The 16,901-nt window shown below is 37.4% G+C and overlaps 8 protein-coding genes across 8 annotated transcripts; 4 read left to right on the top strand and 4 right to left on the bottom strand.

Moving 5' to 3' along the window:
* Positions 1-154: 154 nt before the first annotated feature.
* ZDS1 (Zds1p) lies at positions 155-3,787 on the top strand (the record flags this gene model as incomplete). Its single annotated transcript, XM_062954612.1, has 1 exon — positions 155-3,787. The coding sequence occupies one exon, from the start codon at positions 155-157 to the stop codon at positions 3,785-3,787; it is 3,633 nt and encodes a 1,210-aa protein (XP_062811297.1).
* Positions 3,788-4,139: 352 nt separating this feature from the next.
* On the top strand, positions 4,140-5,264 carry SCS7 (fatty acid alpha-hydroxylase; the record flags this gene model as incomplete). Its single annotated transcript, XM_062954611.1, has 1 exon — positions 4,140-5,264. One exon carries the CDS (start codon positions 4,140-4,142, stop codon positions 5,262-5,264), a length of 1,125 nt encoding a protein of 374 aa, XP_062811296.1.
* Positions 5,265-5,411: 147 nt separating this feature from the next.
* On the bottom strand, positions 5,412-6,590 carry PRCAT00004603001 (uncharacterized protein; the record flags this gene model as incomplete). The annotated part of the gene is made up of 1 exon (XM_062954609.1): positions 5,412-6,590. The coding sequence occupies one exon, from the start codon at positions 6,588-6,590 to the stop codon at positions 5,412-5,414; it is 1,179 nt and encodes a 392-aa protein (XP_062811295.1).
* Positions 6,591-6,838: 248 nt separating this feature from the next.
* On the top strand, positions 6,839-7,498 carry URA5 (orotate phosphoribosyltransferase; the record flags this gene model as incomplete). Its single annotated transcript, XM_062954608.1, has 1 exon — positions 6,839-7,498. One exon carries the CDS (start codon positions 6,839-6,841, stop codon positions 7,496-7,498), a length of 660 nt encoding a protein of 219 aa, XP_062811294.1.
* An 85-nt stretch (positions 7,499-7,583) lies between these two features.
* On the bottom strand, positions 7,584-8,408 carry SEC65 (RNA-binding signal recognition particle subunit; the record flags this gene model as incomplete). Its single annotated transcript, XM_062954607.1, has 1 exon — positions 7,584-8,408. One exon carries the CDS (start codon positions 8,406-8,408, stop codon positions 7,584-7,586), a length of 825 nt encoding a protein of 274 aa, XP_062811293.1.
* Positions 8,409-9,143: 735 nt separating this feature from the next.
* PRCAT00004600001 (uncharacterized protein) lies at positions 9,144-10,541 on the top strand (the record flags this gene model as incomplete). Its single annotated transcript, XM_062954606.1, has 1 exon — positions 9,144-10,541. The coding sequence occupies one exon, from the start codon at positions 9,144-9,146 to the stop codon at positions 10,539-10,541; it is 1,398 nt and encodes a 465-aa protein (XP_062811292.1).
* A 420-nt stretch (positions 10,542-10,961) lies between these two features.
* Positions 10,962-13,112, bottom strand: CDC4 (SCF ubiquitin ligase complex subunit; the record flags this gene model as incomplete). The annotated part of the gene is made up of 1 exon (XM_062954605.1): positions 10,962-13,112. One exon carries the CDS (start codon positions 13,110-13,112, stop codon positions 10,962-10,964), a length of 2,151 nt encoding a protein of 716 aa, XP_062811291.1.
* Positions 13,113-13,583: 471 nt separating this feature from the next.
* Positions 13,584-16,850, bottom strand: CDC60 (leucine--tRNA ligase; the record flags this gene model as incomplete). The annotated part of the gene is made up of 1 exon (XM_062954604.1): positions 13,584-16,850. The coding sequence occupies one exon, from the start codon at positions 16,848-16,850 to the stop codon at positions 13,584-13,586; it is 3,267 nt and encodes a 1,088-aa protein (XP_062811290.1).
* Positions 16,851-16,901: the final 51 nt, after the last annotated feature.

Genomic DNA, 16,901 nt, shown 5'->3' with positions numbered 1-16,901 from the left:
GATTTCCCAAAAGCAAAAACAACAGAACAGATAGCATACATTACATTCATTCTTTTATCTTAGCAAAGAATCCAGCTTCTTTTATCTCTAATATTTCATTAATGCCTACAGTCTAGCGTGTCAAAGAATTAGTAACAAGTAACAGGAATAAAATATGATTTCTAGTTCAAATAACTATGAATCCGCTGCCAAGGACATAGAGCAGGAGAAAAGGATGGTCAAGGCCCTAAAGCGGCTTTCCATTGGGCAAATGATGAACTATGATCCTGATTTACCTGGAGACGAAATGGGTTTCATTCACAATGAGATGCTTAACAGTAACACACAAGACGAAGATAGCTTAAGCGAGAAAAGTGATGCTAGTAAGAAAATTAAAAGTAGATCACCGTCACCGTCGTTGAAAAGAACATCTAGTTTGTCGCGTCGTTTCAGTTTAGGCAAGGAGCTGGACTCTAATTCTATACTTCTAGATGATGCGGATTCTGACATTTTTTTTGATGCCGAAGATAAAAATCAGTTTTATGATGCTTCGGATCCTTTGTTATGGGTACCTGCAAATGCTCACCCGGAGGTTGATCCAGAACAGTTTAGAATTCATGTCAAAGTCATGGTTGACGAGCTAATGGAGAAAAGAGTAAGCCGCCAAAGCTCCCTCAAAAGAAAGTCATCCCTTTCAAGGGTATCACTGTTATCTGACAAATCGCCGGAGAGGGCTTCAAAAAGCAGCTCTGCGGATAGGCAACGCGATGAAGACGAAGATAGTCTGTTCCAAGACCAACTGAACAGATTAAGCAACCCTTCATTACTAGAACTATCAAACGAATTGGAGCAATTATCTAAATTAGCTGGAATGGATGCAACTGATACTGTCACATTGGCAAGAACATTATCCACAGCATCTCTAGGATATACTGACGTCGAAAAGCAAGCGATTGGTGAATTGACATCTCCTCCCCATACTTCACCAAACCGTTCACCACCAAAGGAAGAACCTATCCAAGCAAGTGAGCCAATATCTCCAATTCCTAAAAAGCTGCTGTCTGTGCGAACAGCTGGATCTGGTCAAATGTCGAGTCTTACTTCTGACTTTGCTTTGAAGAGGAGCAGAAGAATTGATTACCGCAAAAAAGCATTATCACCAGATTCATCTTCGCAAACTATTAAACAGGATAGATTCGTTGAATTGCGTCAGAACTTGAAAAGTGATCCATCTTTAGCTTCTCTGCCAATTCAAATGAAAAAACAGCATTCTCGTCAACGGCAAAGTAACCCAAAATATGAGCATCAACCGCATAGTTTACAATACCCTCCACAAAACGTCAATCACCATAGGCGACAAAAAAATCAGTATACGGCCCTGCAGCAATCACCTGTACCACAGCTTCATGGTTATTATCAGCTTAATCAAATTCCCCGAAGGTCAAGTAATCAACATAAACCAAAAGCACGCGACTCTCAGGCTCTCTTTAACTGCAAAAATTCAGATGTAATGCAGACGACTTCTTATACTTCCCGGAATGATTCGCCTTATCAAGGTATAGCTTCTTCTAACGTTCCTCTTGGATATGGACTTTCAAAAAGGGGTCATCAAAATAAAAAAATTCCTTCATTTGCAAGCGAGCCAGAACAGGATTTAATGCAACAAAAACTGAGATCCAGGTCTCATCAGATGAGGATGTTACCACGCCAAGCACCACCTGGGCATCCACAGGTAATGAAAAGTGAGTTCAGACCAAGTCTTCAGCAACAACCTGTATCCTATAAGAAGATTCACCCTCAGGCTGTAGAGAAGAATCATCATAGAAGAGTTCAGAGAGGATTACCAAAGGTACCAGGACGGCCATCTTCCAAGGCTTCACCTAAGGCGCTTCAGCAGTTCCATGGTCAACAACCCGAAATATCATCGATTTCTAATCCAAAGGAAGTTGGGGTTCCAAATGGGACAACTTCGAAATTGAATCAGAATTTGGACTTACTTAGGTCCGAAATCAACGAATTCAAAGAGAGTCTTGTAAAAGTTGATTCTAGTACAGAGCAAGTTAATGAAGAAAAGGTGAAGTCACCATCTCCAGAAGAACAAAGCACTGTCAATTTCAGCTTTGATAGCAGCCTTCAAGATATCAGTTACGAGGATTCTTTAGGTATTGAGAAAGAGGTTTTAAAAGAGCTTGAGGCGGACAAAGATGACTTTCCTCGCAAAAAGCTTTTCTTTGATGAAACAGATACACATTCGGATGACCTTTCTACCTTGGTCTCATATCAAAGCGGTGATAAAGGTCAGGTTCGGAAACAGAATTCAGAATTATCTGTGGCTTTAGATGATAGGGCCGAAAACTTCTTGACATTGAATGAAGGAGACGACCGTCTAGCCATAAACGCTAGAGAGGAAGGAGTTGATATGAAATTGAAGGGCTCCTTATTAAATAGTTTTGAAAAGAATAAGGATACTTCTTCAGGTGCATTTAATGATCGAGAAGATGCATCCGAATTAGTGAAGAAACATAGCATAGATTTGAACGTTCTGGTACCAGAAAGACGGGATATTGTAACATCTAATAAACCATTACCGAAGCTCAAGTCGGCAGATGATTCAGCGTTTACAAGCGATGAGTCAAGCTTGGATAGTTCCCCCAAAAAGGAGAAAGTTATGAAATCTTTCGGTAACTTACCAAACCATTCTTCTTCATCCCTCAGCTCAGAAGAACCTTTCACTGGCACGCGAAAGCTCAAAAAGAAGACATCATGGCAATGGCTCAAGGAAAGGTCATCAAGCTTCTCATCGACTGAAACGGCTCATGGATCTCACCTGGCGAAGAATCAAAACGTTCCTTTCAGATCTCTTTCAACGCCTGAAATTACATCCAATTATGAAGACGAAGCAAAGAAGAATAAGTCCACAGAGCCATCAGGGAAGGAAAATGTAATTACAAAGCTATTTAAAAAGAAAAAATCCCAACCTCGTCCTTTGCTGCCAACTGAGGGATCCTTCAAAGAACTGCCAGGAGTGACAGTAGACTATGAGTCCGATACCGAAGGTAAGAAACCAACGAAGAGAAAGGGATTATTCAAAAAGAATAAGGCGGGGGCCATTGAAAAACAGACGTTAGAAAACAAAGAACACAAGAATAAGAAGAGCTCTCAAGTCGCTCTTAAAACAGCATTTTCGAAATCCCGAGACTCTTTCTCGATAGATGATCATTCTTCTTCAATAGATGAAGAAGATTTAAATGAAGACATAATAAATTTGGCACCAGAAGACGTTAGCAAAAATGAAACGTTTGAACCTAAAGAAATGCAAAAAGTCGATACAGAGACTACCAACTCACCTGAGGTAGAAGATACGAAGCTTTTCGAAGAAAACGAAAACGCCGAGGAGAAAGACATAATCGTGGAAAAAGAAGAACCTCGCTCAACAATTGATATTCAGGAACAAATCAAAAAGTCTATAAAGAGAACTTCTAAAGCAAACCAGCCTCTTACTTTTACCGATTCTGCTTTTGGATTTCCATTACCTCCACCTTCGCAGTCGACTTTGGTCATGCTTGATTATAGATTCCCTGTACATGTTGAAAGAGCTATCTATCGATTATCTCACCTTAAATTGGCAAATCCTAAACGATCTTTGAGAGAACAAGTACTTCTATCCAACTTCATGTATGCCTATCTCAATTTGGTCGATCATACATTGCATTTAGAACAGCATATGAATAATGAAGGAAATCAGGGTCCTAATGAGACAGGAATCCCGATTCTAAATGATAATAATGAGCTATTGGAAGCCAAATGAGCACCATAGTTTTGCTGTTATAATAATTCTTCCGTGACTCACTCTTTATATGAGAAGCGAGCCATACTCTGAAATATCTCACTTCGTAGTTAGAATGTGGTTTGCTTGTGTACATTATAATAGAAGCTAATCACTTATTTCTGAGAATGAGTAACATGACCTTTTTGCAACACGCTGAGCCTTTTTCGCGAAAATTTATAGGAAAAAAATAACATCCGAATTAGCCCCATCGTTTAATCTTCTAAAATTGAATTTCTAGAAATAAATACATAGTTTACTATTTGAGGATTCTTTATTTTTGATTTAAAGAGAATAGAATAATAATTAGAGTTATTTCCGCTCTCTATACAAGATGTCTAAAAGTTTACCCTTGTTAGCAAAGGCAGATGTGCTGAAGCATAACAACGCCAAAGACTGCTGGGTCACTTTGTACCACAGGAAAGTTTACGACGTAACAGGCTTTTTAGATGAGCATCCAGGAGGTGGAGATATTATTTTACCATTCGCTGGGCAAGATGTTACTGCTATAATGGCTGATATAATTTCTCACGAGCATTCGGAGAGTGCCTATGAGATGTTAGACGATGATATGCTAGTAGGCTACCTCGCAGCTCCAGAAGAAGTAGAGAACTTGATAAACAACAAAAACAAAGTGTCCGTTGAGTACAAGCTAGTAGACAACAGTGATACATATGAATTTCATGATCTGGTACCGGCGGAAGAAAAATTGTCTCTTCAAACCGATTTTGATGACGATGTAAAGAAACACAAATTCTTGGATTTGAGCAAACCTTTACTCTTGCAAGTGTTCTATGGTGACTTCACAAAAGAATTTTATTTGGATCAGGTGCATAGGCCAAGGCATTATGGAAAGGGATCTGCTCCATTGTTTGGGAACTTTTTAGAACCTCTATCGTTGACTCCGTGGTGGGTTGTTCCCCTTGTATGGTTGCCGGTTAATTTCTATATCTTCTATGTTGGATGGGTCAACCAAAGTAAGATAGTTGCTTTAAGCTTATGGACAATGGGTTTGTTTGTTTGGACATTAGTAGAATATATTTTGCACAGATTTTTGTTCCATTTGGATAAATTCTTACCGGACCATACAGCAGCTTTCACCCTTCACTTCTTATTGCACGGCGTTCATCACTATTTGCCAATGGATGGGTACAGGTTAGTTTTACCCCCAACGTTGTTTATCGCATTGGCTTATCCTTTCTATCGTTTGGTATTTTCCATTTTCCCATTTTACATGGCCTGCTCAGGTTTTGCTGGAGGTACCTTTGGCTATATCTGCTATGATTGTACACATTACTTTTTACACCATACCAGATTACCACAATATTTGCAAGATCTCAAAAAGTATCATTTGGAGCATCACTACAAAAATTATGAAATGGGATTTGGAGTTACAAGTAAGTTTTGGGACGTTATATTTGATACGGAGATCACTAGCACCTTCCAGAAGAAGGCTTAGCTTTTTTTTGTTTTACTGTTGACCTAATACTTTCTAAAAGGGTCCTCTTTTAATGGTCAATATATATATATACATATATACACATATGCACGCTTCTTCAAGAAGTTGGGATGGTAAAAATGGTAATTAATACCAAAAGTCAGATGTTTAATTCAATGGAATGACGTAATCATTATCATCAATTTGTAATCCACCATGATTAAGTGCAAGAGATTTAAGTTCATTCATATCTTGAGTTTTATTCTTTATGGGAAATCTCTTTCGGTGTTTCTTGCTATCTTGTGTTCCCGCATCAGGTTTCCACAGAAGTGAGCTCCATTTTTCTTCATTCCTGATTTTGTTTAATATTACTATTTTTTTCAATGCTTTGTGTTTGAGGTCACTAGACTGCCTATTGTGTATTTGTCCCTTAAGATCATTATACGTGGCATTAGAAGAGTTTTCTTCTTCGAGCAGATCTAGGTATTCTTCTCTTGAGAATTTCTGCTTCGAGCCTAATATTCTGTCGCTCAGACCTTCGTCATCATCATCGTCATCATCATCGTTGTTGTCATCATCATCAAATTCATAGTTGTAGTTTACGTTTTCGAAAAGCTTTTCACATTTTTCATATAGCTGCTCATACAGGCTGATAGGAAACTTTACTTTCAGAGTGAGTTCCGAGTTCATTCCTGCCATAATTATGTCTTGCCAGGATAATAAGCGAGTGAACTTTCTCTTTGCAGTGCTCTTGGAAGTGCTCGCCCTTCCAAAGATTAAAACTTGATTGAGCACTTTGTCTACTTTGTTTGCAATCGCCATACTAATATCTTTTGATATTTTACCAGATATTGCAGGAGATGTTTCCATATCATGATGCAGTGAAGATTTAATCTTCTCATTCACTTTCCTTTCCACTAAAGAATTTAATTCATTGATTAGATCAGCTTTGCTGTTGGTTAAGGATTCACTAAATGAAACTGACCTTATCTTCATTGCCAGCATTGTATCCACTCTTTCATCACTATCAAAACTGCTTTCGTCGCTTGCAAGGCTCTCGTCTTCTGAACTTTCTGAACTTTCGTCTCTCTTTTCGCCTAATTTTTCATCTTTATCAATATCCAGATTAAACTGTCCCTCGCTAACAATATTATCAGCGTATTTCAACGTATTTCTAGGATCAGGTACCTCGTTTATGCTCAATGGCCAACTGGCCCAATTTCTCCTGGGAAAAATTGGATTAATTTGATGCAACAAAAAAGTTGAATAGAGATGTATGGCCAAGTCTTCCCGATATTCTTCTTCAAGAGACTCGATAACAGAATCCCTTTCTGCCTTCGTTGTCATCTTGCTTTCTGTCTAATCTTTATAAGTTCCCATATTGTAATATATTGATGGTCAAGTGCGGCTCAGATTTACGATGAGAAAATTTTCTGTCATACTTATCTTGAAAAAAAAATTGGTACAACATTTGTTACTTGATTTGATTTCTCTCTTCTTTCCTTCAAACTAACTTTGATATTTAGAGATTCAACGGTATCTCTCTAAAGTTTAGTTTGAAGGTAAAGACTAAACACTATAAAATTTAAAAGAAAATGCGTAGCTACCAGGCAAAGTTTTTGGATGTATCAGAAAAATCTAACATTTTAAAGTTTGGCTCTTTCACATTGAAATCTGGACGCCGCTCCCCTTATTTCTTTAATCTTGGCTTGTTCAATACTGGTGGCTTATTATCAACTTTAGCTGATTCTTACGCTAGCGCTATCATCGAATCAGGACTTGAATTTGATGTGCTCTTTGGGCCAGCTTACAAGGGTATTCCACTTGCTGCTGTCACAGTTGCTAAGTTAGCAGAAAAGGATCCAAAGTATGCAAGTGTAGGCTATTCTTTCAATAGAAAAGAAAAGAAAGATCATGGTGAAGGAGGTTCCATTGTCGGCTCTCCTCTCTTAAACAAAAGGATATTGATCATAGATGACGTTATGACAGCTGGAACTGCTATTAATGAAGCCTTCGATATTATTAGGGGTGAAAAAGGGCAAGCAATTGGCTGTATCATAGCTTTGGATAGGCAAGAGACCATCACGGGATCAGATATATCTGCAACACAAGCAGTCTTTGAGAGACACAATGTTCCAGTGATTTCTATTGTAAACTTGGATGAAATTATTTCTCATTTTTCAGGAAAAATCACAGAAGAAGAGTTGGTCTCGATTGAAAAATATAGAGAACAATATAAGCCAAGGAATGTATAGAGGTCTAATCAGAGATATGCGTTAGCTATCTATCTACAGTTTTTTTTACCTTGCTTACTATATTAAATACAAGTGAATCTAAGTATTAACCTCTTATTTTCATGATTTTTTTCTTCGGTTGCTTTGGCAACTGTGGAGTAGTAGATTGCCGTTCCTCTGGTTCTGGATCATAGATACTTTTTGTCATTGGGTGTCCTATAGTAAGTTCAGAGTGCACAGGCGCAATTGTATTCATCCTAAACCCTTTGACCTTAGGAATCTCTTTTGGCTCAAACCCATTTTCGTATTCACCTGGAATAGGAAGACCACTTCCTGGTCCGATGCTTTTAAGAGTTGTAGGATGACTTTGTAAATATTCCGCAATTGCGTCAAATAATGCTCTCTTAGATTGAAACCGTCCATTACTTAAAGACCCATCGTCCGGGTTTCTCAACATAACTCTTACTCTACCTGGATTACCAAAATCTTGAGGATGAGTTTTGTCCAATTCTAGTAGCACCGGTATTTTCAATAGTCTACAAGCATCTGATATTGTTTTTGCTAAAGGATTTTCCACTGCCTTGTCTTCAGCTATCCTTCTTCCTTCTCTATGGGATCTATTTTTGTCGAAATAACAAGGATATATTATTTGAAACTTCTTGATCTTCTGTCTATCTTCGTCGCTAAATTTATTAGTATCAAAAATCCCTTTTTGAGCTTGTGATTCTTGCCGAGGTAAGGGAGGTACATTGCCAGCAGCTAACTTCGAAGAAGCGCTTAAGTCTGCTTCGTCTTGCGATCTAACAACTGATGGCTCTGGTCTCAAAGGTGCAATAGGTGTTATTAAAGAGGGATCAAATTGAGCGATATCCATATCCATGTTATCGATATCATCATCAATGACATCCTCTAAAACTGGTTTTTTAGCCATTTCTTAGCTATATCTGTCTCAGGGAGCTTCGAGCTTTCGTTTCCTGTATTCTTCCAAATAATAGATGAGAGTGTTGGTTGATAGTAACGTCGAGAATAAATTTGATGAAAATATAAGTCATGTGACTAAAGAGACCTTATCTTACAATATTTATTATTCGATGCCAGTACAACGTTGAGACTAAAAAGAATTCTGGTGTATCAGTCTTCTCTATTCTTTATATAAGCAACAGCAGACTTTGGCATTAAACTAATGATCTACTCCGTTCAAGTGTCCTTTTTTATAGTACTGGTTAAGTCATGTGACCAAGAGGTACACATGTAAGATTTTAATGTAGAAGAATGAAATTGAAAGCCCTATATGTGGTAAGTCGCAGCATTACTGTGTATCATGAGCCGGTGACACGCTGAAATCCATTATTTCGATAAGTGTTTCCTGAACATCATTCGTCCTTTGGACGGCTGCAATACAACTGTTGGCATCAAAACGATCTTACATTTTTCCTTTTGAGCTCTGTTTGAATCATCAGGATACATGCTCCAATCTTTTTTTCGTCTCTGTATTGTTAAATTGACAAGTACTGCATTAAACTAATGATCTACTCCGTTTAAGCATCCTTATTTACAGTATCATTTAAGTCATGTGACCAAGAGATAGAAATTGTATAATCATCTCTGATCATCAAAAAGTACTATTGCACCACACTTTGAAGATATGAAATTTCATATATAGGTAATGGATCCTATATTCGATATGAGCGTAGATGAAGTCACATCTGAGACATGGAAAGTTCTTGACGAATGCATGAATTTGTTTTCCTCAACAACACATGAGGCATACGTTAGTACTCTCGATAGAGCACATACTGATGAACATCCTGATATTAAATACTTTCAAAAAATCAAGAGCGATAACCACTATCAGTATCATAAAAATAAATGCCTGAAGAACAGTATCGATAAAATTCACTCAAGAATGACAGTCATTGATCCTTATAATAGTCAAGGCTTGCTCGATAGATTATCCACTTATACTGCTTTAAATTGGAGTGTGCCAGAATTTATTGACTTTAATGAACTAAAATGTGCAAGAAATGGTTGGACTTGTAAATCCGTTTCTTACAACGATAACTTGAAGAATTTTTTGACCTGCTCCGTATGTCAGAAACAGGTGATCATCAAGTTCAACGAATCAAGTTCTGAAGGGCCAGATTACGATTTTGAAGATTATGATTTGTTAAATCAAAAGTTAGCAGAGCATTACAAGTACATAGTGGAAAAGCATGGACATGGTGTTAATTGCTCGTGGAGAAATTTTGAGACCCCGTTGGATGGAGTCTATTATTTGCGTCCTCACTTAGACGGCACGATCGAGCTTATCATTGATGACTATTTAAGAATTTTAAAAACTTTAGTTTCAAACTCAGTGCTTTTACAAGAAAACTCTGACTGCTTTAGTGAATCCTTATTAAAAGAGGATGATAGCCATAAATTTAAAGAATTTGTACGAATATCTGATGCTTGGCTATTACATCGTCATTTTAAAAATGATGAGGAAAACGCCTCGATAAAATTGAATAACGCACCCAAGTGGCTTTACAAACTTGCAATTTTAGGTTGGGACCTACACGTGCAATCTTTCGCTAATGATTTGGTATTGCTCGTCATATGCTCAAAGTGCAACAAAAGATATTTTCTAAACTCGACAAAGCATCCTCCTGTCGATAAAAATAAGGATTATATTGATCCTACTGTTGGAATTGATTTATCAAACTCCAAAATATTAACTCCTTGTAAATATCCAATGACTGTCAGCCCAGAAGAATCCTTCCAGTTTGGTGTTGCTCTCGAGGAAAATCCTATCGAGCTAATGCAACTAGATGCATGGGAGGAGCATAAATCTTGGTGTCGATACAAAGCTTGTATAAATGAGAATTCTTCTTATTATGATTATTTGATCGATACTGTAATTAACTCATATAACAATATGGGTTCGAGTGGAGAATACATTGCAGAAACTGAATTCAAGTTTAACATAGACACAACTCCTCTGAAGCGGAAACCAAGTATAGACATAAGCGAGGGCCTCGAAAGGTTAAGCAAGTTACGAAAATTGTATTTAATAGAGGAATAATACCTATCGCCTGCCCCCTTTCACATTTTAACTGTTATCGTGCTTGTCCAAAAAAGAAACATGTTTTCACATACACTTATGAAAGTATGTGTTTATGCCATATAGCGACATGTTATTAGGTTTAAATTTAAAGATATTACTCTTCATCAAATTAGTTTGTCTCTTATAGAAATAACCACGTTGTCTTCCTATATTCATAAAAATAATCTACTTGTGGTAAGAAGCTTACAAATCGAAAATTATGAGAAGCCTTTTATATATTTCGTACTAAATTAAACTAATGTGAAAGGATAATTTTTAATGTAAGTTGAATGCAATTAAAAAGAAAGAACTTGAAATGTAAAATTTAGAATGTAAAAATTTGAATTTAGAAGAATGAAATTGAAAGCCGTAGGTATATGCGTCTTAGCTCGCAACATATTATTGTGTATCATGAGCTGGTGGCACGCTGAAATCCATTATTTCGATAAATGTTTCCTGAACATCATTCTTCGTCCTTTGGACTGCTGCAACACAACTGTTGGCATCAAAACGAACTTGCCATATATTACCACTGATGTCGGCTAACAAATCTCGAATAAATTTTCCATTTTTAATATCCCAAAGCTTTAGCATTCCTTCACTTCCACTGACAATACGAAGACTGTCATGCTGGAAGCAAGTAATTGCTCCTGTGTGCCCTTTTAACTTACTATATTGCTCACCGGTTTTCGGATCCCAAACTCTTAAGGTCGCATCTGCTGCTGCTGAAACTAGATATTCATCAGATAACTCTAATAGTCCAACTAAAGAGGTGTGTCCCTGCAATGTATGAAGTAAAGAGCCATTCGTCATATCCCAAACGTTTATGGTAGAGTCCATCGATCCGGAATAGCACCTCATAGTTTTGAAGTTTATAGCAGTTGAATAAATTCTATCACCGTGTCCAGTGAGGATGTACTTACATTTTCCATTGTCCAATAAGTCCCACACCCTAACGGTGGTGTCATACGATCCGGATACAATTAAGTTACCATAAGCTGATACTGTTCTTACGGATTGAGTATGACCTTCTAAAACGTGCATCAAATAAGGATTTGCAGCTTCGGCACTATCAAACTGAGGCTCGTCATAATCTTCATCAATGAGAGGCAATTTCCATACATGTACATGATGATCTCTGCTACCGGTTACTAATAAGGGATTCTCGGGAAATATTATATCATCACCATTATCATCTTCACCTATTTTTACCGGTTGTAAAATGTCAAGGCACCTAACTGTCGAAGTATGTCCTCTAAAAACATGTGTGCATTTTCCGGTCTTTAGATTCCAGATTCTCACAGTTCTATCTGTAGATCCACTAACGAGGGTGTTTCCAACATACTTCAAAGCCCAAACGCCACCTTCGTGTCCTTTTAACACTTTCAATAGCTCTCCCGATTTCGTGCTGTATATACTGATTAACTTATCATCAACACCAGTTACTATTTTGTCTTCATCGTGTTGTAAGCATGTGACAACATTATTACCATTACCGGCAACACTGATTCTTTTTGGTTCGAATTTTGGATCCATCCATCTATTGAATATAGTACATTTTTTCCTATAGAGAACTTGGGCTCTGTTTGAATCGTCGGGATACATGCTCCAGTCTTTAAGTAAATTAGGTGAATTAAGCTCATCTTCAATCTTAGCTTCATTAGTCATTAATTTATCCCTTTTAAGTAAGCCTGTCCAAATGCTTGAGTTATTTATGATCTTATACCAATTAGTACAAACAAGCGAAATGGATAACAAGGTCCTATAATCAAGTTGATCTAAGATCTTGTATGATATTTCAAGTGGAAGATTACTTATCATATCCCGCTTCAAGCTGCCCTGTATCAAATCACCTATTGAGCTTAATGATGATCTATTAATTCCTTGAAGTAGCCGAAAAATTAAATGGTTTTGATTTTTGTCACTTAAATAACCAGACAAGTTTACTATCATTTCAAGCAATTCAGCTTGAGTACTGGGAACATTTGAAAGTTGATTTTCAATGGTATCGAATGAAAAACTATTCTTTGTACTTTGAACCGGGGATGCGCTTGGTGATGGAAGAGGTAATTGCTGTGGCTGCTCTTCCATGTCCGAAACAGGCGTCTGCGTAGGTGAGTTCATGGCATTTGGGGTTCTTGAATGTGTTACTGCCAATCCTTGTTGCGCGTCTTCAAGAAGGCTGGGTGACATGACAGAAGTCAACCTCCTCTTCGGAGGATGTACCAAACCATTTTCTCTTGAATTTGATAGCCCAGACATGATAGCACTTTGATTAGATACTTGGCTATTGCATTCTGTATCTGAGATTGCCATATCATCACAGGATTCCGTCGTGTCTCTTTCTTCGTCGGAAATTATTTCATCTCCTTTTCTAATTCTCTTTCTATTTTCACGAGAGGACTGTTCTGGTGATATTAATGATAACTTTTGGTATTCCCTCTGCAACCAGGTGTCAGATAATTTGCTGGCTGGATTAACTATTTTGAAATCAAAAACAGGTGATGCGTCCTTCAAGGGGTACGTCGGCGGATTATTATTAGTTGACATGGCTCCACTCTGACAGGCACGATATAAATGAATCTAGTATTTAAGCAACTCTAGCCTTCTAGTTCTATAATACGCTATATCTTTTTGATGTTATAGCTAGTTTTATATTGTTGATATTGAAGAAATAAACAAAATTTAGAAGTTTTATGTAATATTATTTTTAGTTTATCTTCGTACGAGATATCAAAGCCTTCCAGAAACCCACCACGATCAAAGCTATCTAGCGATTTCTATTTGATATCAGAACGTTTCTTTATGGTCAGACTCTAACGTTTCCACTCAAAACACTACTGATGAAAACAATAAAATGGCTCCTTGAACATTTCTATACAGGCAGTCCACAAGTACAAAAGTTTTCATAAAGCTGCCATCCTCGCTTAGTTCGTAAATAGCAAGGCGTTGCTACACATATTTATATTATATAAGAATTTATTATCGATCACTGACAAGGGAGACTGTAAGAGGCATACTCTAAATATTACTGATCAAAATACCTGGAGAACCAGGTACAGCAGAATCGATAAATTTACCAGTGATTGAAATGTCGACTGTTTCACCAGTAATGGCATTCTTACCTGATTTGGTACCACTTTCAAAGGCAATAATTTCAACTTCTTTGACATCAAGAGTAATTGGAGCCTTTTGAATATTTGAAATAACCGATTTCAAAACTTCCGATTCATCGAAAGTCAATTCTCTATTAAATACAATCTTTGGTTCTTCAGTTGCAAGTCTCTGCTTCAAGAGAGAAATGAAGGGCATAGCACGCTTCATATCCTTACCTACTTTTTCCTTGATAAGCTTATTGTCATTTAAATTGTGAGCCTCAAAAAGTTCCCTTACAATCTCGATACAATTATCTTGCCATTCAGGGAAAGATGAAGCCACAAACAATGTCAATTTGGCAGGCTTGGAGGGATCAATTTCAGAGGATTTACCCTTCTTCTTCTTTAATACATTACTTTCAGAATCACGAATAGACCTAGAGAGATCTCTAACGTACTCCAAAGAGTCACTAATTGATTTTGAAACAGGCTTTGATGCTCTTGGAAATCTAGCATTTTGAATTGAATCTTTCTTGCCTAGAACTTCACGATATATATATTCGGAAAAGTGAGGTGCGATTGGTGCTAGCAATAAGATCTGGTTTTCAATGTATTCAAAGATGAGGTCCCTATCCATGCCACAAGAGGACGAAACTGAATCTCTGTAGTAATCTCTTGCGGTTTGGAAATCAAATAATCCAATTTTCAATGCTGCTTTATAATTTGTGGCAGAATATTGCTCGAATGCTTTCTCTATCAAATCATTCATTTCGTTTTCAAATGCAGCATCATAAAAGGTATCAGGTGATCCAGTTCTCAAGTCAGCAGACTTCACTATCTCTTCAGCCCATTCCTTGAAAGTTGTCAAACGTAAAATTGCTGCATTAGCGTTTGATTCGTCGAAATTCGCGTCTTCAAAAGTATCACCAGCATCTGCCAACGCGATTCTAGAAGCATCAGCACCAAACTTTTGAACAATTTGTTCTAAAGTCATGAAATTACCGGTCGACTTTGACATTTTGAGATTATTCAAAAGTAAATGACCATTTATTCTTATACCCTTGGGCCAAAAACGTCTCGGAAACAAGGCAACGTGTGTATAGATGAAAAATGTTAAATGGTTGGGAATCAAGTCTTTACCTGAGATTCTAACATCGAGAGGATAAAAATACTCGAATTCTCTCCTCATAGCCTTCAATTGAGTAATTGGTACATCACTCTTGATGTCATCACGACGACAAAATATAAAATCGAAAACTTCGTCAGTCATATTCTCTGGTTCAATATCAAACTTGCCCTTTTTGCGACCATAATAGTCAGAATGTAAGAAATGACATATTGTATAGTAAGCCATGTAAATAGTAGAATCAGACAAAGATTCCACTAACAAATTTTGATCCCACGGCAATTTAGTTCCGAGTCCAAAGTTTCTTGTGACTGCCCAATTTTTCAACCAGTCAAGCACTCCCTCAAAAGCATGTCTCGTTTCTTTGGTGTAAGTCTGCATGCTGTGTAAGCAATCCAACGCCTGAGATTTCCACTCTTCTTCACCATAGTCAATAAACCATTGGTCTTCTAACGAAACGATACATTCGTCACCAGACCTTGATATAACAAGACCCTCAGGCTCACAGTATGTGAAAGCATCACCAGCTTTGATCAAATCGTTTTTAACCTTTGCTTTAGCAATTTCAACTTTATCTCCAGCGTATTTTCCATAGATCATAGTACCATTATAGAAGTCTTCTTTATAGGCAAGTTCCTTAGCTTTGGCTAATTGAACTGAATCCTTAGGTGATTGTATCTTCAATTCATTGACTAAGTATTCAGCGCTCTTATCTCCGTACTTTTCACTTCTAATAATAGGTAAAATATCGGTACACACCCATTCTTTTTCAATTTTGTAATAAGCTGCTTTGTTAGCTAAATCCTTGGTAGTAATATAATCATCTGGGGAATTAGATGGGACGCAGGTAACAACACCAGTACCCTTGTTAGCAAGAACTGTTTCCATAGGCAATACACGCAAATTTTTGTGAGCAGATAACGGAGCAGAAATCTTTGATCCTATCAAAACATTTCCATCAATTTGAAGTTCAGGCTTATAATAACCTCTCTTTGGAGTTAAGTTTTGGTAACACATATTTTTAAAAGCACGCTCTGTAGTGATGTAATAGTTATTATCACCGGCATTAAAGATTCCGTAAGTTATCTTGGGGGATACGAAGCAGCAAGTTTGACCATACATCGTCTCGGGTCTCAAAGTAGCAGCCACCAAAAATATCCTTTTATTAACAAAATCAAAATTCTCTTTTTCGAATATTGCTTTTGCTGCATCGGGAAATTCTGTGATTTCAATCTTAATACCGGTGTATTCTTGTGGATTAATACCTTCCCCTGACTGTCTATCATGGTCTAAACAAGCCTGGCCATCCTTTTCAGAATAAATGGTGTATCTTTCTCCGAACTTGATCTTACCACACTGCTTTAATCTATTGATTTGCCATCTGACAAATGCGTCGTAATATGGGTTTGCGTCGGTAGTTATGAAAGAACGCCTCCAGTCTACTCTTCCACCGATAGAAGTGACATCTTTTTCAACAAGGGGTGGGAAGTACTTGAGCCAATAGTCTGTATTTTCAAATTTACGAATTTCTTCCTTCGGAATACCAGCTTGAGCCATAATCTCAAATTGAAATTTTCCTCTGCCTTGCTTAGCTGCAGCTTTAGATTTTTTTGCAGAGAATTTAGTGATGTCTTCCTTCTTCACTACTTCCTTCTCAACTTCTTCGTATTCAGGAGGAGCTCCCGAAAAATCAGGTCCAAAGTCCTGAACTTCTCTTTTAATCTTATCAGCAGCAGCCTTTATCGGCATACCAGTACAGTGAAATCCTAAAGGAAATAAAGCTCTCTTGCCAAGCATCCTTTCAAACCCTGTCCCAAATTCTACCTTGGACAAAGTAAAAGTGTGGCCCGCATGCAAAACGCCATTCATATAAGGGTATGCCATTGTAGAGAAAAACTTTGGTAATCTCTCTTTGATCTCCTCAACATCTTCACTTGGCTCTTCTTCTATCGTGGGAGCATCAACTTCAAAAACTTTTTCCTCAGCCCAAACCTTCTGATATTTCTTTTCTATTTCAATCAAGGCATCTCTACGAGCCGTATTTTCTAGTTTTATAGTTCCGCTCATGGTACATTAAGTTCCTGAATACTTTCACTTTAACTAACTTAAAAATCTTCA

The sequence above is a fragment of the Priceomyces carsonii genome, assembly GCF_900007245.1.
Source record: "Priceomyces carsonii strain CBS4050 genome assembly, scaffold: Debaryomyces_carsonii_scaffold_5, whole genome shotgun sequence".
Taxonomy (NCBI): domain Eukaryota; kingdom Fungi; phylum Ascomycota; class Pichiomycetes; order Serinales; family Debaryomycetaceae; genus Priceomyces; species Priceomyces carsonii.
This window is presented reverse-complemented; position numbering and strand designations above follow the sequence as displayed.